Source organism: Amblyomma mixtum, chromosome 3 (assembly GCF_055824585.1).
Source record: "Amblyomma mixtum isolate Tamu chromosome 3, ASM5582458v1, whole genome shotgun sequence".
In the NCBI taxonomy this organism is placed as follows: Eukaryota; Metazoa; Arthropoda; class Arachnida; order Ixodida; family Ixodidae; genus Amblyomma; species Amblyomma mixtum.
In genome coordinates, this window is record NC_143014.1 from 169,806,558 (window position 1) to 169,830,402 (window position 23,845).

The window sequence follows — 23,845 nt, forward strand, 5'->3', positions numbered from 1 at the left end:
CCACCAGTTTACCTGTTTAGTGAAAAAAAATTCCGTTTACAAGACTAATACAATTTGTGAAGGTTTAAATACCTAATTAAGCTCAACTTTTCCTAATGCGCAGCTCGCGCTGTTCACGCCATCCGAGCACTGCAAGACACGGCTGCAAGGCGTCGCCGCGTCACCGCGTCGTGTCTGTGCGACTACTGATTGGCTCGCTGCTGCATTCGTTAGTTTTTGAACGTAGGCTTGCATGTAAGCATCGAGCCTGAAAGCAGGTGCTGCAGTAGCAGATTTCGAGGCACAATTCTCGAAATGGCCTCTCAAAATGTTGATCCATTGGCCCAGGATGAATATGTCAAAAGCAGTGACGAGCAGCGGAGCGTTGACTCTGGCAGGCACTCTGTTACTAAAAGGTAGGAGGTCATGTTTCAGGAGTTAGCGTGCCAGCCGTAGGCCTAGGACTTCCCGTATAATCCGAGACTTTGCTTTGTTTGAAAACGGGAACACAGTTTGTGAGAGCGATGGATTAGCGGTTTATGTTTTAAGTTATCTAGTCTGTAACGTTCCTCGCTATGCGTTTGCGTCTTGATAGAAGCGAGTTTTATATTTGTGTGTATGGCTAGCATACATTATGCTCATAACGTGTAATAAGGTCTACTGTTCTTACCTTCGTATTTGCTCAATCGAAAGGGTCAACTGTGCGCTTAATAGTATAAACGAAGATGAACCCTGGAAGCAAATGACATTGTGGATTGCTCTAAACTATTGTGGTATTCCCTTTTTACAGACTTCAGCAAGAGCTGATGACGCTAATGGTACGTTGAAATTCGTTGCAAAAATCTCTGCATGCTTAGGATGTGCGTAATGAGACTAAAACTTATTTCTATTTGCACGAAGGTTCCCTGCATAAAGTGTAGTACTTTTGTTTCCATATTTCGGCCCACTTTTTTTTTGAATCCTAGCATTTGTGGCGGGAATCTCGCGACTGGGAGGAAATTTCATGGCTGGCTGTGCCTCGCCGAAATTATGAGCGTCGTGTAGTAGTTGTACCGACCTTATGCGGTTGCTAGAAAATTCTGATATTGCATTGATACAAACCTTTGACTGCTGCAGGTGTGTACTCTACTATTGATTAGTATGCCTGAAAACTGGCGACTTTGTGGCGCTGTAGCGCACTGTACTACGTAGAGAACAATTTCTGCCGATCATCTTGAATAGCCTTGTCACTTTTATTTACTTAAATTAGCGTTATATGCACAGCACGCAGCAAGCTGTGCAAGTTGCTAATATTACCATGCTGACAGCATATCTTCCGTGCTAAGTGTTGCTGAAATGTTAATCGTCTTGAGAGGTTTTGATTCAAAAACGCCCTCTGGGAAGCATACATTCGTTTTGTGCTCATGGTTGTGAATGTGATACAGTTGAATATTAAGAGCAATCAGGATAAATCGTGTGTCAAGCTTTGTTTGAGGTGCAGGTGAAGCAGACTAGTCACAGCTCTGCACCTGTTCACATCCAAAACACGTTATGTGGGAAATATTTGCTGTTTATTTGCAAGTTTAGGTGACATTTCTTCAGTGTGGGGTGTATGAGCAACAAGCCGGTAGCATGGTTTGTCTGTCCTGATCTGTGCAAGTGCTGAAGGAAGCTTGGGTAGAATGGGTGTAGTAGCCTGTGGCTTGACTAGTGTGGGTTCTGGCAGCAGAGCAGCAGATGGTATGTCCACAGGGGGTGTTACTTGCGGTCATTGATGACTTGTTCACAACAAGGATCTGCTACTTCAGCATTTCTTCACTGCTGATATGACAGTTTTTTCTTGCTAGATGTGTGGTGACCAGGGGATTTCTGCATTTCCTGATGGTGACAACCTCTTTCGGTGGATTGGGACAATACAGGGACCCTCAGGCACAGTAAGTAGCGTTTTAGTTCAAAGGCTTTGATGACACAAATTACAGCAAGGTGTCTGCCACAGTGCATGTCCCTTGTTGGGTCCCCAGTATTTTTCCCCAATATTGTGAGTTTGTGATAAATTGCATGTTTTTGCTTCTGCACCCAGGGGTAGCTTACCAATTCTTTTTCCCCTGTGTATCAGTAGTGGCTGTATCATTCCACTGGCTTTCACACTCAGTCTGCATTGGCAGAATATTCGCTTCCTGGAAGCTGCGTGATAACCTCTGAAATGTTTCGAGCATATACAGTTGCATCTTATTTTTGTGGGGAACAAGTTGGGAAGCATATATATATACTGCTTGAGTGTCTTGTCACTCTTCTTCATTCTGCTACATCCTTTTGTAAGAACCCTAATATACCTCATTACTGTGCCGTGTACAGTGATGCCACACTTGCGCCTAGTGCTCCAAACCATATGAGCAGAGCCATCCTGATCAGAATGGAGAGAACTGTGCCAAACTGCTCTAGGTTGACTGCTTTGGAATTGGGCAGTGCTGTGCACCAGTTATTCGGCCATACATAACCTTAGCTGCATGTGCTGTTTCAGGAACGGAACAGTTCATTGATGCCCACTTATAATGAATGTGACCTGCACTCAACATTCGTTTATTATGTAACTGCATTTGCAGCCAGTGGACTAATGAAAACAAAACACCATAACGCGGGCTTGTTAAGTTTTGTCGCGTGTTTTCGTGTCGCTGCCTGTCTCCCTCTGTTAGAAGACGGCGCGATAACACACGCATCAAGATGAGGCTGATCGACGTCCTGAGGCCTGCGTGTCTTAAGAATCTGCCCATCGCATGCATGATGCCAACTGGCCATCTGATTCGGCTTGGCACAAATCAAGTGATCGGAGATTGGTTTTAATTACGATGCAAATGTCAGTTGTTTGGGAATCTGCTGTTTAGATATGGTGATTTTTGTTTACACGGCATGTCTCATGTATTAAGATATCTTTGCTGAGCAGTGACAGGTGGCAGCTTGTGAGAAGAACCTGCGCAGAAACTATGCGTCGCCGACATACTTGCAAAGACAGCATTCCATGTCATGCAGCTTTGATTCGAGCTATCATACTGTAATTTTTAGTGCAAAAGCACTACTTCACGAGGTCTAATCGGCTCGCAGAGTTTGTGTGAAGCTTGACTTTGAAGGTGAACTTGGCAAAACCTAGCATAGCAACAGCCCATGCTGAAATAAAATAAATATTGCTGTAATTGAATATCGAACCCGTGGTGGTGCGAACAGGATCAGCTCTGCTGGCCACTGCACGAGGGCAGTATGCTATCGGCGCGGCCGATCATGCTTTTTGTGAAACTGCGACACACTTTTTGCGTTCTGCATTGCACATCGTTGTCTATTCATAAACTTCCACCTGCGGCATAAACAGATAAGATCAACTTAACCTCGATCAGAGCTTAACCCGAGTCTAAGCCAACCAGGCTTAACTGGTGCTTTCGCACGTCTACTCGTTTTAGCTAGGTTAAGACTCTACCACTTATTTTACTGATAAATGGCAGGGACCTTTGGAAAGTGCATATGTGAACCTCTCAAGCAGCGTTGTCCGCATGGCGGGCAGTTAAAATGACCAGGAGGCGCACAGTCTGCCCATCTACTTAAGGCTAAAAGCCATTCAGTTTTGCAGGTTTGGCGAAGTGGGCAGGCACTTTCAGCTGTGTAGTGTTTCATCTCTATTTGAAGGTATTAGGAATTGGCGTGTGCAGCTCATGCATTCTATTAACAAAGCATTCTAGTGCAGGATGAGATCATGTCATTCCTGTGGTTTTGGTTGAGGCAATGATATCTCTTCTTTCATGGTCCACTGTGAAAAAGAATTCATATTCCTCTAGGAGAACTTCTTGCTTGGCTAGTTGGTCCATTCTGACATACGTGAAACAGCGCGAAAGAAGAAGCCCGAAGGTGAAACGAAGAAGGGACAGCGCTCTTTCCTGTCCCTTCTTCGTTTCGCCTTCGGGCTTCTTCTTTCACGCTGTTTTCACGTATGTCATATTCCTCTGTCAGGGAGGGGAAGAGCGCCATGCTCAGTTTCACGAACTTTACGCAGCTTTGTTTGCTTTGTTACTGCTTACTAATGTTGCTGGACTCTGTTCATGTTTGTTCATGAGGTGGAATAGATTAGACCGGACTGCACCAGCCCCTCCTGGCTGTACTTTAGGTGTTGCGCCTAGAAAGCCACCCTAATCCACTCGAAGCGAATGCACCCACCCTTTAAATGGAAACATTGAAGCAGAAATGGTTTGCCCTGGTCAGTTGGGCACCGTTCGAGCAATATGCCTTTCTGGTGTAATTGCTTGCCCCGAGAAGAGCATGCATTCACTCCGCGCTTGTAATGAGCGAACACTTTAAATATGCGCATGTCATGTATGTCAGTGGAAGAGATAAGGCGTCATGAACTATACACCTTGCACTATTTTTTTATATAGTCTCCACTGACATTGAGACATTTGTCGTAGCGTGCAGTCAGTTTGGAAAAACCACTCTGGTAAAACTCAGTGCCGTGCGATGTAAGGAATTTTCGCAAAGCCTGGTCTACCTCAGCATTTTTTTGCAAGTGACGTCTCGAGAGTGCGAATTTCAATGCAAGCAACAGGTGAAAGTCCGATGGGGCAAGATCGGGGCTGTAGGCCGGGTGATCCAATCTCTGATCATCTGAAACAACAAATGTGATCTTGTGTGAGCCTTGCTGTGTGGTTCTGCGTTGTCATCCAAGAGTGCAACTCTTTCACTCAAGAGCCGTGGTGTCTCGTCAAATGGTGGACCTGAGTTTGGTAAGGGTGTCATCATAGCCTGCCGCATTGATGGTCCCTTCATGGAGGAAATCAAGGAGGATCACATCTTTTGTATCCCAGAACACTGGCTATAACCTTTCCTGCAGTGACACTTCGAATTTTTTCCTCACTGGTAAACTGGGATGCTTCCAAGTCATTGAGGCGGCTTTAGTTCCAGGAGTAAAGTGGTGCACGCATGTCTCATCGCCTGCAATGATTTTGAACTGGAACTCATTTCCCTCTCACGCGTACTGCATCAAGTGATCGAGGCTGATTCACATTCTTGCACTCTAGTGATACAGAGTCAAGTATCTCAGTACCCATCTTGCAGACACTTTTGGGTAACCCAACACAACACGGAGCATGTGATGGGCCTGAGCACGACCAATATGCAGTGTATGTGGATGCCACTTCTGACACAGTTAGGGGCCTGTCCACTGATACCATGTCCTGTACTATAGCAATGTTGTTTGCATTCGTGAGTGTGGAGGGGCATCGACTTCGACCTTCATCCTCTACACTCTGCCTTCCATCACTGAATATGCAACGCCAGCGATGAACCGTTTGACGCGACATGACCTCTTCACCATACACGATCTGTGTATGGTGAAGCCCATTCATACCGGATGACGGCATGCACTTCCATTAGCGATCACATTGTCAGCACACGTCTGTCTGCCATCGTGATTTGTACTGGAATAACCTCAGGCATGTCGGGCTGGTGCTACTCTCTCCTTCGGCACTCTATGCATGCGTCATTCCTCCTCCGCTGACTTTTCTTCCGTCGTTGAACCAGCAACGGGTGTGTATTCTTATGGTGATATTTTGTTTCACCTGGTGTACCATCTTCTCTTTGAAAAAAAAAAAAATGATGAAACTTACTTTCGTCGCGCCGCGGTGGCTCAGTGGTTACGGCGCTCGGCTGTTGACCCGAAAGACGCGGGTTCGATCCCGGCCACGTTTCGATGAAGGCAAAATTCTAGAGGCCCGTGTACTGTGCGATGTCAGTGCACGTTAAGAACCCCAGGTGGTCGAAATTTCCGGAGCCCTTCCCTAGGCGTCCCTCCTAGCCTTAGTTGCTTTGGTACGTTAAACCCAAATAAACCTTACTTTCGGAACATTCCTTGTACCAGCTACAAAATGTAATCTGTCAACATTCCTTCAAGCAATGACTATAGTGGTGCACATGAAAGCAAGTCGTATTTCATTTTAGTTCAGCAACAAATACTTAGTTGCCATCTAAGGAACTTGGCAGCTAATTGCACGTGTGAATAATTAAGAGCTTTTGTTTTCTCTAGCTTTATTATTGCTACCTTTTCACAACACTGCACCTGTGTCAGCTAATCACAAGTCTGGTGCTACATCCTCAATGCATGAGAAATCTGTTTTCAGTCTGTGTGGAGCAAAATACTTTGCATGGTAAACAAATGAGAAAGATTTCTTACCAGGTAAATGCTTGTTGGCATAGGTGGCATACTCTGATCAGCTCCGCGTCTATCAAGGCTCAGCGATGCTCGCCTGTGGCAAACACTATCATCCCTGTGAGGTGTAAGATCAGCTACATGTCCACTCTCATGCAGTGCGATTACCTTGTGCATGTTTTTGCCTCAAAATTAACGATGTGGGACTGGACGCCCATGGGTAGCAAATGACGCGTGTATGTCAGCCAAGCTAGCGGTGGCAGCGGGAAGCTGTGGCGAGCGGCCTGCCTACAGTTCTAACGGCTGCCACTAGGAGGCTTTCTGTGGCGCCCCTGTAGGCGTTGCCCATGGCTTCTAAAGAACAACTGTAAAATGAGTGATGTGTGAAAAACGCCACTAGAGGTACTGTCTGTCCATTTAATCATGAGGTTTGTGGTACTTATGGATACATATTCTAGACAGCAATGGCACCTGTGTCTTGCAGCTTAATTGCAAAGGAGTGGAACCTATAAGCGTGATGCGGGTGGCTTTCAGGCCTGTGGTACAAGTGTGCGAGAGAGAACACGCTTGTAGAAACCAGTCGCCTTGAGCTTGTAGCTTCTACTCTGGTGCACTGGCAATGCGGCTGCACGCTTGCACCTACACGAGCCACCTGCAGTGATCAGGTTCTGTTTTCATAATTGCATGGAATGATTAGATGAAGGCTATACTCTATCTCACAAGTAATTTGTCGTGCTGTGAAGGCTGCGGCGATATAAGCCAATCAGAGCGATGTGTACTGCAAAATATGTTCCTCCGTACCCCTTTGTGCGACTGGTAGCTCTATCACCGGGAAGGAGAGAGCACCAGTGTCCAACTACTGCGCGTAGAAGACTTGGCAGACTCGGCGGACCATGTTTACAAATGGTCGTACATCACTTTGCAGCAGGCCGCCGAGTGCTGTGTTCGTGTGGACTTTCCTTGGTAATTTAGCTAGTGAATGAAATATTTATCCTGAACTACTTTTTCAGTTACTGTAATAGTTGTTTGAAAAATGTTCACAACACTGCTAAAATATTTGAGGAACTATGTCTCCCTTGTCCCTGATCGGACGATAGAGCTGTACCTTTCGCAGTGCTGCAAATTACTTGTGAGATAAAGTATAAGTGCAGGGTTGATACTTATTGAATGGCCCTCCCACCTTGAAAGTAACAAAAAAACAACTAAAATTTGAGATTCTTTTTTCCTTAACTTTGAAAAGAATTAGAGGAGGAGGGTATTGCTCTGTCAAAGAATGGTACGCCATATGCTTGAAAAATCAACTCAGCATTACGAATGTAACAGTGAGGCATTGCTGGGTTGCCTAGGTGGTTGTTGCCCTGGAAGCAACATCGTCGTCCTGTGCAAAAAGAACTCGTGCTGAACAGACTGTCATGAAGTGCATATTTCATTTAACGTGTATAGATAGGTTGCTTCTCAAGAGTTCACCTGAGGTGTAACCGGCGTCACTTCAAAAAGTGTTTTAGGGCCCCTTCAGTTGTAATGCTTGCAAAGCCACGGCTATGCACACAGACTTATCATGTGGTATTGCAGACATGGGTATCTTGGTGCAATTCATTGGTTTTATTTTGCTGCTACCTTACTGAGAAACTGCTAAAATGTCTGCAGCTGAGCGTCCCAGACATAAGCGGCAAAATATATTCTGATGACTTCCGTGTGCTAATTATAGTTGGATACAACTCAAGAACGCAGCGACGAATGCCCCTCGAAGGAGGGCCTCCAGACATTGGCATTGACCAATTCTTGTGACGTCGCAGTTAATCCCCTAGCGTGAGATCGCGGGTGACTGGCAGGTGCCTCCATGAAATGGGATTAACTGTGATGTCAATGAATTTGGTTGACGCCATTTGCTGAAGGGCCTCCTTTGAGGGGTATTTGCAACTGCAAGGCTTTCGGTTGCTTTTGTAGTTAACCTCTTCACTGGGAAGTATTTGGCAAAAATAAATGCAGTGTTAAACAAATAGAAACCACTTTCTCTTTTCTTGGAAGTCATACATTTAGTGTGACATTAGAACTAAAATTCTTTTGCTCCTCATGTCTACCTCTTTCTATGGTGTTATGAATCAGTGTGTTGCACAAAGAGAGACTTTTGCCACTTTCGAGCATACATGTCACACAATTCGAGATTCCCGCCAAAAAGAGCGAAATGCCGAGGCAGCGTATGAGTAACGAGCGTTAGCAGTATCAAATGAATATTGTGTCATTAGCCGTCTTCGTTATATCCGGTGCAAATTTTTCGTTACATGCGGGTATCTACTTTTTTGATGCCAAGGTATACAGCGCAAGACGACAGATCGTTTGACACCACTTCGAATATCCTACGTCAATTAGTTTAGTTTGGTCATAATGGACGTTTGAAGTTTCAAGAAGTCATGGTTTGGGGAACCAAAGGTCGTCGGTGCAGATCCCTACGATGTGCTATGCTTTGATTCGACTAGTAATCTTATGCTCCGTAACACGCTGAATCGTTTGACACCACTCCGAACATTCGACGCCAGTTAGGTGGTCCACAATCTGGGTCCCACTGGAATGACCTTGTGTTTCTTACTAGCGCGACCTTGAGTAATGAGAGTGTTAGAGCTCACGCTCTAAAAACAGTGTTCCTGCCACTCACTGCAAATAATGGGAACTAGACTTATTTAAATATAGTTTACAGTTGGCATTAGTTCCCAAAGCAGTTAGTCTACTAGGTGTACTCGGCATGTTCCAAGATAAAAAAAAAAAAAAATCTCTTTAGATGCGCTTTTGGCGCTGTCGTGTTGGAGAGCATGTGCATGAAGACGCAGTTCCTAGTGAAAGAATTGAGATGAATACCTTTCTTCAGAAGCACACTTCTGCTGCTACGTGAGCTGCTGCAGGCAGCGTAATCTTTGTTCCGCCACTCTGACTAGCTAGAATGCTAGACTGTGAACCAGATAATGTTATTTCGCTTCTGTCCAGTCGTCCCATAAGATGTTGTGTGTGACGAGATATAAAACTGTTTGCTGTGTACTAACTGTAACAAGTGAACCTGTTCCCTCATAAGAGGAATGCATGCTAATCTTGTGTCCTCCAAGATTGAATGCATTCTTTCAGCGATTTCTTGCACAATCACTCCGCACTTTCTTTTTCTGAAGCTGCTTATTTCTTCGCTGTTCTTGCTCTTGTGAATGAAAGATGTACAGCAAAACCTGGATGTAATGAAATTGGGAAAGTTGTTTTTGTGTGAATACTTGAAAGGGCAATGCAAAATGGAAATGAAAATAAGAAATAAGTGTAGGTGGAATAACCTGAAAATGTTCACAGTAAACCCCTGCTACTCGAAAACACTGAGAAACATTTTGTGATCGCGCTAACATGGCTGAAGCTGCAACTGCCGTGGCCTCTGCTGCTGTGGCTTGCACAATGGTGCTAGGAGGGGGTGGGAAGAGGCAAGGGAATCTGAGGCATAAAAAGACCGGACTAGAGGAGAGTGCGTGCAGTTGCTCTGTCGCTGCTAGACTGGCCATAGAGGCACCTACCTCTCCGCTCTTGGTCTGCCCTGGTTACTGTTGCCCTAGGACCAGGTTACTGTTGCTTCGTGTCACTGGCGCTCTCCGCCGCTGCCCGCGCGAGTCGAGGCTACGGGCGCACACTGCTTACCCCCTTTTTTGTTTTCTAGCTATGTGCTGTTGTTTTTAACTGCCTTTGTTGAGCATGAGGCCTTGTAATGCCATGTGATGTGCTGTTGAAAAAGTGAAAGCTGCAGACACTGCTGCGTTTGGCACATGGAGGCACCGGTGTGTAAGTACAGGAGCATTGCACGTTGTCAACTGCAGTCGCTCGTTACGGTCGTACATGCTCCTTTGATGTCAGTTCATGTTTTATTGTGCTGATACTTTCAGGCAATGCAGCATTAGTTAATACATAGTTATCATAGTGAGTTTGCTATATCAAAGCCTGTCGCCGCAGCACCTTCGTTACTTGGAGTTTGCTGACGCACACGCTTCGTTTGGGGTAGCATTGGGGAATTAAAAAGCTTAATAGTATTGAGAAATTCTTTACATGAAGGTTCTTTACATCCAGATTTAACTAAAGATAAAATGTGTTGTGCTAGTTGGCTTTTGTTAGTACTGTTTTCTCATCGGGTGACTGTTTTGAAGAATGATGCAAATCATTGTATTTCCAGGTGTATGAAAAGTTGGTGTATCGGCTGAGGCTGGAGTTTCCCAGTACCTATCCTTTTGAGAGCCCACAGGTGAACTTCGAGACTCCGTGCTTTCACCCGAACGTTGATGCTCAGGGGAACATATGCCTTGACATCCTCAAAGAAAAGTGGACTGCGTTGTTGGATGTGCGCACTGTGTTACTCTCCATACAGTCATTGCTAGCAGGTGAGCACCTAACAGTTTGTCCGCATAGTTGCATTGTTTGCACAGAAGGTGAAACCAGTGAAAATGGACGCAGGACGAGGAGGCACACAAACACAGCACCACTGGACTTGCAACTGATTTCTAAACTGAAATAAATCACTAGCAAGTCCAGCGTTGTTGTGTGTATGCTGCCTCTGTTTTTTGAAAAAGTAATTCAGCGCTGCATTTTAAGATGAGGAAACAAAGAACTTGACAGGATGGGCACTGTCTTAATGCAGCACAGGATTATTTTTTCAAAAAACAATGCATAACCAACTAGCCCCGAAATGTGTTCTCCACCTTCTGTGCATGAACCAACTAGCCCAGTATTTTACGCTATTGTATTGTTTGTATGTCCTACTTAAAAAAAAAATGAAGGTTTTGTATAGTCTACTTTTACCAATTCATACCAGGTTCTAACCCCACTAGGTAGGGCTGTGCAAGTATTCGAAACTTTGAATACCATATTTACTCGCATAATTTGCGCACCCTTGACTTTTTACCAAGATACCTGAAAAAAAAAAAAAAACGCATATTTTGCGCTTTGCTGCACAAGGCAGCTTGGGAAGATTGGCGTGGCTGTGTTGCCGTATGTGGTTGCGAGTGGCGAGGGCAAGGATTGTGCGCCAATCACGGGACACGCTTGCGCTGGTGGACGCTCTCCTGGACGAACAGTTGCGCGTGCACCCTAATCCGAAAGTACCGAACTGTTTGCTGTACAATATGCTGGTAGTCAGCCAGGCTGCATGCGGGGGCATCGTTTTATCACCCGCTATCTCCTTTGCCTCCCCCTGCTGTCTTGTTTCGTTACAATTTTATTGCTTCCAGCTGGGCACATGCCGTGATGCCATTCCACTGGGAACTAAGTAACATGGGGCAGGGCAGGGCGGGGCAGGGTATGCTTCTTATGTTTGAAGAGACTTTTTTGTTGGCCAGTTAGCGGTGTGAGTTGCAGGGTCTACATATTGGCAGCAATATACAGTATATATTCCACTTCACGACCTTTGTAGTGTTTTTAGGACGTGCTTGCGAAATTTCTGTGTAATTTGCGAACCCCCTTTTGAAGCCTTAATTTTAAAAAAAAATGCGCAATTTATGCAAGTAAATACACTAGTTTTCAAATGCCGTAAAAACCGGAATATAGGTCAGACTTTTTCTCAAAAAACCATGGCAAAAAGTCGATCCCCGTCTTATATACTGGTCATTGGCGGAAAAACTACGGAAGTCTTGCAACAATGGGCGGCTGAAGTGAGCAGTCTCAATCACCATCGCCATCAGCACCAGCGCGGTATGGTGACATGGCACCGTCAGTTTGCGTTTCCGTTGTCACAAAGTTACTTTGGTTTGTGGCTGGGTGTTGCCGGCATGGAAATCTCACCCCGCAGAGATGGTGCACAAGTCTTTTAGAAAATGCAGCATAAGCAATGCACTAGACGGCACAGAGGATGATGTTCTATGGGACGTGGGCACGAGAACCAATTGTTATCCGACTCGAGTTTGGACGACTCAGATAACTCGGAGTAACGCTTGTGCACTTCATGCCCTTCTCTGTACTGTATACCCAGCCAATTCTTTAACAGTATCGCGCGACCATTGCCTCACATGTTTGTCAACACCTTATCACGGAGCGGCGAAAGAAGCGAGAGTAAGCACATGTGTACACATGTGCGTATCTCGCTTGTTTCGCCGCTCAGCACTGTGAATAAGGCGCTGACAAGCACGCGGGTCGATGGTCGCGCGATAGTGTTAAAGAATTGGCCGGGTGTACATACGAGTAGCATCTAAATGAAAATAGATACTGCCACCATTGTGCAGCCAGTTGAGTCGCATTTATTTGAAGGTAAGGGTGTCTTTCGGTACTTTTGTCGTTGAAAAAAAGATTTTTTTCATTTTTAGAATTTGTTAGTTGGGGGGGGGGGGGGGGTCGACCTAATTCCGGTTTTTACGGTAGTATTGTTATTTGATTCGCACTGCACTTTCACTATTGAAATCTCCTAAACGTTCAAAAATTGCAAATTTTGAGTTCATCTAAACTCGTGGTGAAACATCGCGACATTTCCAAACTGGAGTATCTTGCACTTGTCATGTGAGTTAATGCTGTTTCTTCAATTGACTGCCAGCATGCTGCAAAAGCCTGTGTCGGTATTGCTAGGCCTTGCATCAAATCAGTGCGCTGACGGCCATCGACAACCACAGTCGTGCGCTCATGGGTTCGAAAACGAAGTGTAGCCCCGCACGGCACGTCAGTGCGTTTAGCCATGATGTTGTCAACAGTTGGCTGTGTGGTAGGAATTCTCTGGTTTTAGATCACTTCGATCAGATGTGTGTGCATTCACGACAGTGGCTTTGCTTGTGGATGGTAGTGGGGGGTGGGGGGAGTTGTGGCCCGTGTGCACTGCCGCAGTTGTTTTGTGGTGACCGCTGTGGTCATTCTCAAATTTCGTAAGTTAGAAACTAAAAACTGGGTATCTTAATCCACAGAGGATATGAAAAAAAAAAAAAAGTACGACAGAAACATCGGGCTCGAATCCAGCCCGTGCAACTGCACCACATACAGTGCAGCATGGCCCGACACAATGTTTTGCTTGCTATTTCTATGGGAAAAATGGCACGTCATCTGATTGGAATTGTTGTAGCCTGCAAATTGGCTCTTTTGCTTTCTTTTTGAGGGATAGCAGCACCATACTGGTGGAAAATTATTTTTTTATCACGTGGTTTTGAGGGCCTGAATTGGCGCCAAAAATCGCGGTATGATTTTCACTGTGGGAGGAAAGTTGTCTAAACAGAAACTTGTCTAATGACTTTGTAGACATTGAATATGACTTTAGTGGCGAAGACTACATTGAAACCTCGTCACAGCGAACAGGTGAAATCTTAAAATAGTTCGATACAAAATTATATCCCACTTCAGTGAAATTTTTTGCGGGTCCCGTGAATTTTGTTGAAGTTGAAGCTTCGTTGTCTTGAGATCAGGCTAGAATATTGACAGATTGGACTGTATAGTTCATAAATGTTATTTTCCAAAAATTTGTCAGCGTCGGTGTTTCACCATTTGGAAATTGGCAGTGACGAGATTTTCTTGGTACTCCGGAAATCATGGAATTTCGAATTAAGTCAAACTTTGTTATTAGACTAATTCTTCACTGGCAGCAGTTGTTATTCAAGAACTGTAAACAAAGTATTAGTTTACAAAAGGAAATTTATTGCTATTACTATGCCATGAATGCTGCCTACTTATTGAATGCCTGGTAGGCCTTACAGATACAGTTAAACCGCATTTTAACGATGTCGATAAAATCTGCAGTTTACTTCGTAATACTTAAATTGAGCTGTATCGAAATTCATCTTTCATCTCCTAGCATGCTAAGAATCTGCCATAAACATGCTGCAGATAACTCAGAGGAAAAGACTTTATTTGCGATGAAAGTGCTTCTTTACTTCTGCCCTTTCTTTGCCAACGGCGTTATGAGAGTCTTGCTTATGTTGCAAGTTCGCGAGCCGTCTCGGTATGTCTATCGCGCCAACTGCCTCATGGGTAATGCGAATGACGCACTCTTTTTACTGTCATCATCATTCTCTTGTAAGTGCCCCGAGCGCACTGCTAACATGATGATGCGCTCCAACGCTGCCACTGCTGCGACCTTATGGCTGGTGGCCTCGCGGTGGCCACCCTGTGTCTGCCCCCTCCCCTCCCCTTACTTTCCTCTCAGTCTCGTCTCAGTGAGAAGCAAGGTTGTCAGGTATGAAGCGCGTGACTGGTTTCACAGCTGATGGGTGTGCCAACGGCACTGGCCCTTCCAGTCCTCTTACCAAGCTTTGGGCATCTGTAAACGCAGCGTGCTGCCTTCGGCGCCGAAGTTTGGCGAGATAGCAAAAGCTGCGGGCTGGCCTGTCAGGCTGCCAAGGCTGTGCACACACTCGTGACAGCCTCGCCCATACTATGCCAAATGGCACGGCCGGTGGCGTGCTCACCACTACGATTGTCGTCGTATTTGCGCCTGCCTATGCGCTCTTTGTATGAAAGTCGGGCAGTGCATATTACGTACAGCAGTAATGGAAAGAAATCTGAACAGAGCGGAGTCTAGGCACTCTGCTTTTCTCATTTCTTTTCATTACGCTTTTACTTCGGTGGTAGTAAAGACATTGGAGTCGTCCGTGATGCATTCTAGGAGGATTATTAACGTCTTTTTTTACACCCAGGTAAAAGGGCAATTGTGTAACAGCTGTTGGCGTAAAAGCACAGATGAAATTGAATTAAAAGACTGTTTTGGAAAGCCCTCCAGAAGCACCACCCTTGAGCCACCTCCGCCCACTTTCACTGTCCAGATTAATTCCATCACTTGTGCGAAGCCTCGACTTTGAGTAAAAGTATCGAAGTAATCATCGAGGTTAAATCCAACTGCTTTCGCAGAATTGTTGCATCAGATGTCATCTGTAGTTTTTTGGGGTGGGGGCAGGTTTGTGAGGTTACACTGCACTGCCAGTAACTTGCAAATGATGATCATGGAATAGTCTTTTGTTATTGATGTTGTGAATTTTGACTTGAGTGGCAGGAAAATTTTTAACTCCAATTTTCCGAGTGAAAAATGCATCTTCTGCTGCCAGGCAAACATGAGCACAGCCAGAAAGAACAAGAGAATCAATTTTTGCTAAAAACAAAATTGGGTGTCTTCAGTGCTCCTGTAAATTTGACTAAACATGGAACAAGCTATGTTTTCATGCGATTGAAATTACCACTGTATGGGCTTGGATTTGCTGCTTGCAGTTGCATTTAGATAGGACGGTGTGTCGTGTTAGCTTGCATGCATCTTTGTGATTGAAGGGGAGATTTACTGGTGGCATCTGTTTGCGAGACTAATAGCATTATTCGAGTGGTTCCACAGTTTTGACCTGTGGCATGTGCTTGAAGTTGTATTTTAATGTTTCTTCAGCATCGGCCTCTTGCAAAACAAACACTTTAGCAGTGTTCACTCTAGCCGCAGTGTCTGCTGCTCTTACACACATGAATCATGGGCACAATCCTTACTGTGTTGGGTCAGCTGTGGTGTTTAGCAGCTCTCGAGTCCAATGTAGTGGGATCGAATCTCTGCTGTGGCGGCCACATTTGAATGTAGGAGAAATGCAAAAATGCCCATGTGTTGCATGATGTCGATGCAGATTCCAAAACACCATTTCATCATTTGGAATCTTCCACTGTGGCACCTCTCATAGCCATGTGCAGCTTTTAGAGGTGACTCCCTGCATGTGAACTGCCCTTTTTGGTGTTGTCATTACTGTTGATAGTTGTGCCTGGTTATGGCGTGAACTATGTTGTTTGTCAGGAAACCAGAGAACTCCATTGCAATGCCATTCTCAGCTGATTTGTCAACAGATATTGCCAAAAGCAGATTCAGTACTTGCAAATAACAAATGTGTTTTCACAAAATGCAAAAGGTTGCAGTGTACGTACAGTCTGGCAGTCTGCTGATTTGGATGAAACAGTGGGAATATTTCACCAAACTTATGCCATTGCATTAAAGCCTAGTGCAGTGAAACCTCATGAATGCGTACCTCGCGGTACTGCAGAAGAACTTTATGCAGAGCAGCAGTACGCCCTAACTGAAAACAGCTTAAGGGACTATAGACACTTTATTTTCATGTTCTTTTAAACAATGTGTTAGGGCGCATCATAGCCTCAGTTGCTTTTGCGCCATTAAAATCAATATAACTAACTAACTAAACGATGTGTTAGACATGAGCATACATGGATCACCACATGGTATTTGCATTTGACTGCTATTTAAAGTTTAATTCCTTTTCTCATGCTGTTTCGGTTTCACCAACCAGAGAGTGTGTGTGATGTGTTAGTGTTTAAGTCACGTGAGGCATGAAAAACGCTGCAATATAACTGCTCATATGTCATTTGTTGTCATTTCAGCTCTTAAAGCAAGGTGGCTCAAGCGTTGCAGTGCATTAAAACGAAGTATCAGCAATAATGTTCCACTGTTTTTCATGCCTTACGCGACCCAAGCACTTCTTACACATCACAGCCATACACGTCACAGGGACGCCACAGTGAAGGGCTCTAGAAATTTCGACCAATTGGGGTTCTTTAACGTGCACTGACATCGCACAGTACATGGGCCTCTAGCATTTTGCCACCCCCATTGAAATGCGACCGCCACGCCTGGGATCGAATCTGTGTCTTTTGGGTCAACAGCCGAGCGCCATAACCAATGAGCGATCGCGGCGGCTGTGTGTGTATTTGAGACTATTTGGTTTGTGGGGTTGAAAATGGGGGAGATAAATCCATTCTCCCCGTTTAACCGCGGCTGACACAGTTCAAAACCGCGTGGACCCCACCCCGTGCTCGCGAGCGCTACCGAGCGCACGCCGACTACGGCGGGCCGTGCTCTGCGGGAACAAAGGAACGACACACTGGCTGACAAAAACAAGGCATTTATTGCTATAACAACAATAATGCCAGCTAGCAACAAAATACACTGAGGAATCGAGGATGTCCGACTCACCAGCACGGTTACGAGCGAATGTTCGCCCACGGTAGGGCAGAGGGAAGCTCCGAGACCGGACGGGACGAGCTGAGGGGAACATGTTTCCACACGAGGTCGCCCGCCGACGAAGAGCGAAGCTGCGAGCGAAACGTCCGCTCGCTTCCCGGTCCCAGAGAGAAGAGAGCAGATTTTCCCCCGCGTGCGTGCAGCAAAACGCCATCCGTGGCGCTGGTGTCGCTGCGACGCGAGCACCCTCCCCTGTTAGTTAAACACAACTGAGAAGTGCGCTGTGAGGCACAGCTGGGGTACATTGCGGGAAAGCGAACCACGGAGGGGCGAGTGCGTCCCCACAGGTTATTTCTTTGCTTGTGTTTTGAGTGTTGTATCAAATGCTTTGAATGGGCATCTTTGCCAGTGTAATACCTCTGTACCTATTAACATTGGGAGTCATTCCTGTTTTTTTGTGTCTAGAGCCGAATGTTTCAAGTCCACTGAATGGCTACGCTGCTGAGATATGGAGCAACCAAGTCCTGTACAAGAAGGTGCTGCTGGACAAGTACGAGAAGCAATCCAAAGAAGGGCCTCATAATGTGCCATAGACTGTCCCTGCTGGAGCCTCTCTGGCAAAAAGTGCTTCTTTTTTATGGGTTTTGGGGAAGGGGGACCAAGGCAGACTAGGTGCAGTGTTGCACTATTTGAAAATTTTGAGGGAGCATAAAGCTGTAAGTTATTTGGGTGCATTATGGATGCGCATAAGTCTGTGCTGGCTTGTTTGCTTGCTCATACACCAGACGAATATACTTTTTCATAAGTTATTTGAACGCAGTTGTGGATGTACGACAGTCTTGTGCTGACTTGTTTGCTTGCTCATATACAAGAGTATAATTTTTCATAAGAAAGAAGTCATGAATGGCCAGTGAGTCCTTCCTATTTTTGTGTGTGTGTGTGCAAATAAAATTCTGTACAGTAAGAGTCTTTGTCCAGTCTCTGTAATGTAGCATTCGGTTCATGAGAAATGTAAGAATGTTTATGTAATAATGTTCCATGGTACCACTGAATGTACTCACTTTTATGTAATAGGTGTGGGGTAGTGATGCTAGCACCAAAATAATGGGGGTATTGATTTGTTTCATATCTGAGTTCGAATATTTTGAAACCATCTTGCCAGTGCTCTCCTATAAGGGCAGAAACATGGAGGCTAACGAAAAGGGTGCAGCTTAAATTGTGTACAATGCAGCGAGCTATGGAAAGGAAAATGGTAGGTATAATGTTGAGGGCAGAGTGGGTCAGGGAACAATTGAGAGTTGGACGTCCTAGCCGAAATCAAGGAGAAATGGGTATGAGCAGGTATGTAATCTGAAGGCAAGATGGTTGGAAGGTGCACGCAAGAGAATTCAGTCTTTTTAGCGCCGGAACTCTTATCTACACTCTCCGAGCATTCTTTGAAACATAGAATTATTGTACTGTGCGGCCGATACCCCATTAAATTAAATTAAAACGTACCGGCTCCCACTTTTTTGAACTCCTTCGAATAAAGGAGTCTACCAACGCGTGGAGGCCTGGCTTTAGTTTTTTAGGTTTCCATAAATAAATAGTTTCAGTCGCAGACTACATAGCCTCAAATTAAGTCCACGGAAATAAAAATACCGTGGACTCTGCTTTCGCCGGTCGCTACGTATCGCAGTGCCGATGGCAGAGCGGTAAACCACCACGCAGCTTGGTGAAGGGCACTCGCGCGTTGACTGACTCCTCCTCTTTTTGGAGGAGAGTTCAAGAAAAGAAAGATGGGAGCCAGGATGTTTAATTTGATTTAATAGGGAAATGGGCCACACAGGACTATAATTCGAAATTTCTAAGAATGCTTGGAGTGTGCAGATCGAGTTCTCGCTGTAAAAAGACGAACTAGTGCACCTTTAAGCGTAACTTTAGTGCACCTTTAAGGGTAAGGTTGCTGCACCTGGCACAGGACGGTTAATTGAAGTGGTTTGGGAGAGGCCTGCAGTGGGCATATTGGGGCTGATAGTCTCGTGAGAAAATGTGGGTCTTAGATGTTGCTTTATTGGATTGGCAAGGTCACTAAACGCAGAAACAGGAAACCGGGCCATAGTTTTACGCAGTGCTCTGAACTGCAGTAAAGGGCGCGAGTAAAGTTTGTGGATGTCAAGATTGAGCTCTCTCAACATTGCAGTTTCCACAAAATATTTGAGGAAGCAAGTGATCTTTGTGTTATGAGAGTACATGAACTGCTCCTTGATGTGCTGTGGTTTTATGTTTTGTAGTTTTGCAAACTTCATTTCGGAAAAATTTAAAAACTTTTTTCGCCTCAACCGCTGGCTAGTTTGCGGTAAAACTGAGCACAGAGCTTGCGTACTGTGGTAACTTTTTCTCGTAGCAAGTTTTACAACAACATTTACTTGATTCAGCCGCGAATGATGCAACTCTGTAATCGTCTGCGCCGAGATCGACGAACTGAAAGCCGCCAGCGCAGGATTGCCGCAAAGCATAGAGCTAATATACGCCGCAAAGGGCAACAGTGGCGCCATCACAGGACCTGCGCATCTTGCAATGCGGACCTCGGCGTCCTTTGCGTCGTGGCGCTTTTTCACGCAAACAACAGATGGCGCCTCAAACGTCGTTTCACGAAAACCCAGAGTTGGCGGCTTTCGGTTTGTCTGTTTCGGAGCAGACGATAATTGCTTTGCAACCTGCGCGGCTGAACCAAGTAAGTACTGCTGACAAACTTACTACGAGACAAAAGTTACCGCAATACCCCTGTGTTTTGGACAATCCCCCCGCAGTGGGTACGCGTCGTGATCTTGAGGACAACAACAACAACAACAATACCCAAGTTCTATGCACAGTTTCAGCGTAAACGAGCCAGCGGTTGAGGCGAGAAAATTTTTATGTCTTCACGATAAAGATGCACAATACTGTAGAATGCTCTCGGCTAAACCGCTGTCTTGTTCACATTCAAACTTTCCAAAGAAATTACATTTTGCGGCGAATTTCTTTCGATTCCACGTTCGGGCCGGGCACTTGTATATTATGGTCGGAATGAATCGAAAGTACTCACCGTCTGTAAAAATACCGAGTCAGAAGACAAATGAAATCGCAGAGCCGTCTCTCGTCGACGGCAAAAAGGCGACCGAAAGCAGACGATGCGATGCGAAGATTTCGTATACGAAAAGTGGTGGTGGTGGTAGTGGTTTATTTTAAAAATAAAAATAAAAAAGTGAAGTCCCCTCGCCCCTTTTCGGGCGAGAGATGCGTTGCTGAAAAATGCAGACGATGCAGACTTCTTCTGATACCTTGTGACTGAAACAGGCAAGTACCCCACCAAAACCTAGTATCAAGCAAAATTAGCCACCTATGATATATATATTTGCAAAATCTGAACTTGCATAAGCCTACAGAGAAGTCAGAAGCAATTTAGCATGGGCTCTGAGCGAAGCAACAGTTGGAATGCGTCTGTTGGCGCGCGGTAGCAGGCAGCGTTGCTGGTTTTCTAAGCGCTATCAGCACTAGATTTTTCGCTGTGTCAACGAGTGAGAAATTTTACATAGTAAAACCATGCTGGACTCCATTTTTTTTTTACGAAAAAGGTAAGAGAAATATACGGCTCAAATAGGACCTGTCCCCCTGAACCAGCCCTTAAAAAATGACCCATAAATCCGTCTAGCACCTGATGGTACCTCGCACAGTCGTTCACACACCTGACTAGAGCGCTCGATTGGCGCACTGAGGAGTATACGTGTGTCATTTACGAGTGGCCTAGGGCTCTAAATCTGACCTTAGCGTGCATGCACATTCCCATGGATCGCGTTTAACTTTTCATGTCTGATTCAGGAAAAATAACAGCGCTACACATACATTCACAGAACGTGAGAAAAAAAAATTCAGGGGGGCACTTTGTTGACCAAAAGTGCGGTGAGGCGGAAGCCTTAAGCGCGGTGTTGCTGCTTGTGTCACTGATGTGTGGTTAAGATGTTAAGCTTTGCCTCTAACGCGACAGCGTCTTGCAACGCTGCCAGGGAGTCCACAGAACGCCATCGCCCGTTCGGCTCTACGCCTTGCTCATCGGTAAATTGGTTTTTGAGGAAAGGAAATGTATCTGTCTCGCATACCTCGGTGGACACCTGAACCTCGTCGTAAGGGAATGGAGGAAGATGGGAGTGAACGAAGACACCGTACTCACTAGACGCGCCTTTGTTCATTCCAAACCATCAAGCTGTCATGGCGTAGTGGTTAGCGTGCTAGTCTCCCACTCTGGAGACCCTGGTTCGATTCCCTAGCTCGGCAAATTTCCTACTCGGTGTTATTTATTTACCTCGTCTGACTAGAGAGATTGTTTCGGCTAATTGGTTAATTAACTAAACACAGTCCCACTTACTTGGAGCATCACTATACGATCCCTTTAATTGGTTGCATAGTTACTGCAACCATGCTTACAACGATGAGGCATTAAAGGCTTCCGCCTTAAAATTCTGGACACAGGCGCTGACTATCAACTGAATTTTATTGAGGAATGGGGGCACCTTAGAAAGGCGAGGAACAGATGGGAAAAGGACTGGAGCGACACGGTCGGGGATGATAACAACAGCACCGAAGAATGCACGCGCGATCAAGGAACACAAGAAAATCAAAACATATATATAAAAAACAAACAATTGAGCATGTACCAATCATATTCAGGATAGATCCAGGATGTACCAATTCTCCAAGAAAGAAGTTTTAATAAAGTATCCTCATGTCCGTACAAGTTGTATCGGACCCGCCAGGCAGCCTTTAGTGTGGCCGTCTGTATACGTGACTGACCACGCAAGCTAGTGTCAGTTCAGCACGGCTGCCGTGTTTACTGCGAAATTGTTCGATCCGTCGTACAGGTCGATAGCCTAACTTCGGAAGCTGGAAATAAAAAAAATAAAGTTAAGGTTCGATGTCGTACTGGCCACCCAATATAAGCTCCGAGCCGCCAACATCCGATTAAGATGACCGGCACATCGTATCGCATATCTCTGATGCAGCGGCGTCATGTTGCACGCGCACTGATGCACCCAGTTTGTAGTATATTCAGCTCAAAATTTTCCGATTTTAGAATTTATAAACTTCCCTGCAAACTCATGAAAGTTCCCTTTAGGTCCAATTTTAGACCCACAACTTATTGCAGATAAAACGAATATGGCCGACCACTTCAATAAATATTTCCAATCTGTATTCGCAAGAAACACGAGCCAAAGCGACGCACACGACGAAGCACATTCTCGTGAAACGTCTATCGATGCTATCAGCTTTACTCAAAGCGGCGTGTTTCAGCAGCTGATAGAATTGGACGAAAAAAAAGCTATCGGCCCGGATGGAATACCTACATGCTTCTTGAAACGGTATGCTGAATGGATGTCCTTCTACTTGGTAATTATATTCGGAAAATCACTCGTAACTCATTATCTGCCACAAGACTGGCGCACTGCCATTGTTATACCCGTATTTAAAAGTGGCAATCGCACACTTATGAACAACTATCGGCCTGTGTCACTTACTTCAATCTGCTGTAAGGTAATGGAACATGTTATTGCGAAACATATTATCATTTTTTTGGAAACAAATGGACTACTTTCTGAATGTCAGCATGGCTTCCGTCGAGGGTTTTCAACGGTGACACAGTTAATTGAGACAATACATGACCTTTCTAAAGCTATAGATGACCGGGGACAGATTGATGTTATTTGTGTAGATTTTGAAAAAGCCTTTGATAAGGTTCCTCATGACAAATTACTCCTGAAAGTGCGAAGGGCTGGCATTAATGGAGACATCCTTAGATGGATAGAAGCGTACTTGGCGAAACGCAAACAGGCGGTACGTGTTGACAATTGCGAGTCTGGCTTTTTGGATGTGTATTCTGGTGTACCACAGGGTTCTGTGCTGGGGCCATTGCTATTTCTAGTTTATATCAATGACGTAGTATGTGCAGTTGGAAATTCTGTTAAACTGAAACTATTTGCGGATGATTGCCTCATTTATGCACCTGTCACATGTGAAGGAGATCAGATTAACATTAACCAAAACCTGCAGGCTTTTGCTCTTTGGTGTGAGAAATGGGAAATGAAAATCAACTTCAATAAGACCACATTTACCCATATAACTAACAAACGAAATATAATTTCTTTTCAGTACAGTATTGCAGGTCACGATTTGGTTAATGTTAGTACATTCAAGTATCTGGGGGTGTCAATTTCTCACAACCTAAGTTGGCACAATCATGTCGAAAATGTTTGTGCGGTGGCACATAGAAAACTGTGTTTTCTAAGAGGAAAGTTGGGGAGAGCAACGAAAGATGTCAAACTTTTAGCATACAAATCTCTCATCCGGCCTTCCCTAGAATATGCATCTGTAGTATGGTCTCCTCGGCAGAAGATTCTTTCAACGGAAATAGAAAAGATTCAAAGACGTGCAGCGAGATTTATTTGTTCAAAATACAGGAAAACAGATTCGGTAACGGAGATGTTAAACTCATGTAGTCTAGAAACATTAGAAAAAAGACTTAAAAGGCAGAGATTAAAAATACTTTACCAAATCATTCACGGAGAAATTAACATCAATAAAGAAAAATATCTGCAGCCTCCAGGTGGACTAAGCTCCCGCCTTAACCACCACAAAGCAATTCGGCCATACTTGACACGAACTAACGTCTTTCGCTGCTCATTCTTTCCGGATGCTATTGAGCACTGGAATAAACTGCCCGCTCACGTTGCTGAGTCTACAGGTGTAGCGGCATTCTTGAATGCACTTGGGGATTCCGTCTAGGCATG

At 45.0% G+C, this 23,845-nt stretch overlaps 1 protein-coding gene across 1 annotated transcript; it reads left to right on the forward strand.

The window, feature by feature from the left end:
• The first annotated feature begins 131 nt into the window (after window positions 1-131).
• On the forward strand, window positions 132-18,011 carry LOC149352681 (ubiquitin-conjugating enzyme E2 C-like). The gene is made up of 5 exons (XM_089581904.1): window positions 132-395; window positions 770-797; window positions 1,806-1,892; window positions 10,326-10,530; window positions 17,511-18,011. Exons 1-5 carry the CDS (start codon window positions 295-297, stop codon window positions 17,636-17,638), a joined length of 549 nt encoding a protein of 182 aa, XP_089438030.1. The 5' UTR covers window positions 132-294; the 3' UTR covers window positions 17,639-18,011.
• Window positions 18,012-23,845: the final 5,834 nt, after the last annotated feature.

Coding starts and splice junctions, on each gene's coding strand:
- LOC149352681 (XM_089581904.1), top strand. CDS start 295: ATGGCCTCTCAAAATGTTGATCCATTGGCCCAGGATGAATATGTCAAA. Junction 798..1,805: donor AAGAGCTGATGACGCTAATG/GTACGTTGAAAT, acceptor TTTTCTTGCTAG/ATGTGTGGTGACCAGGGGAT. Junction 10,531..17,510: donor CATACAGTCATTGCTAGCAG/GTGAGCACCTAA, acceptor TTTTGTGTCTAG/AGCCGAATGTTTCAAGTCCA.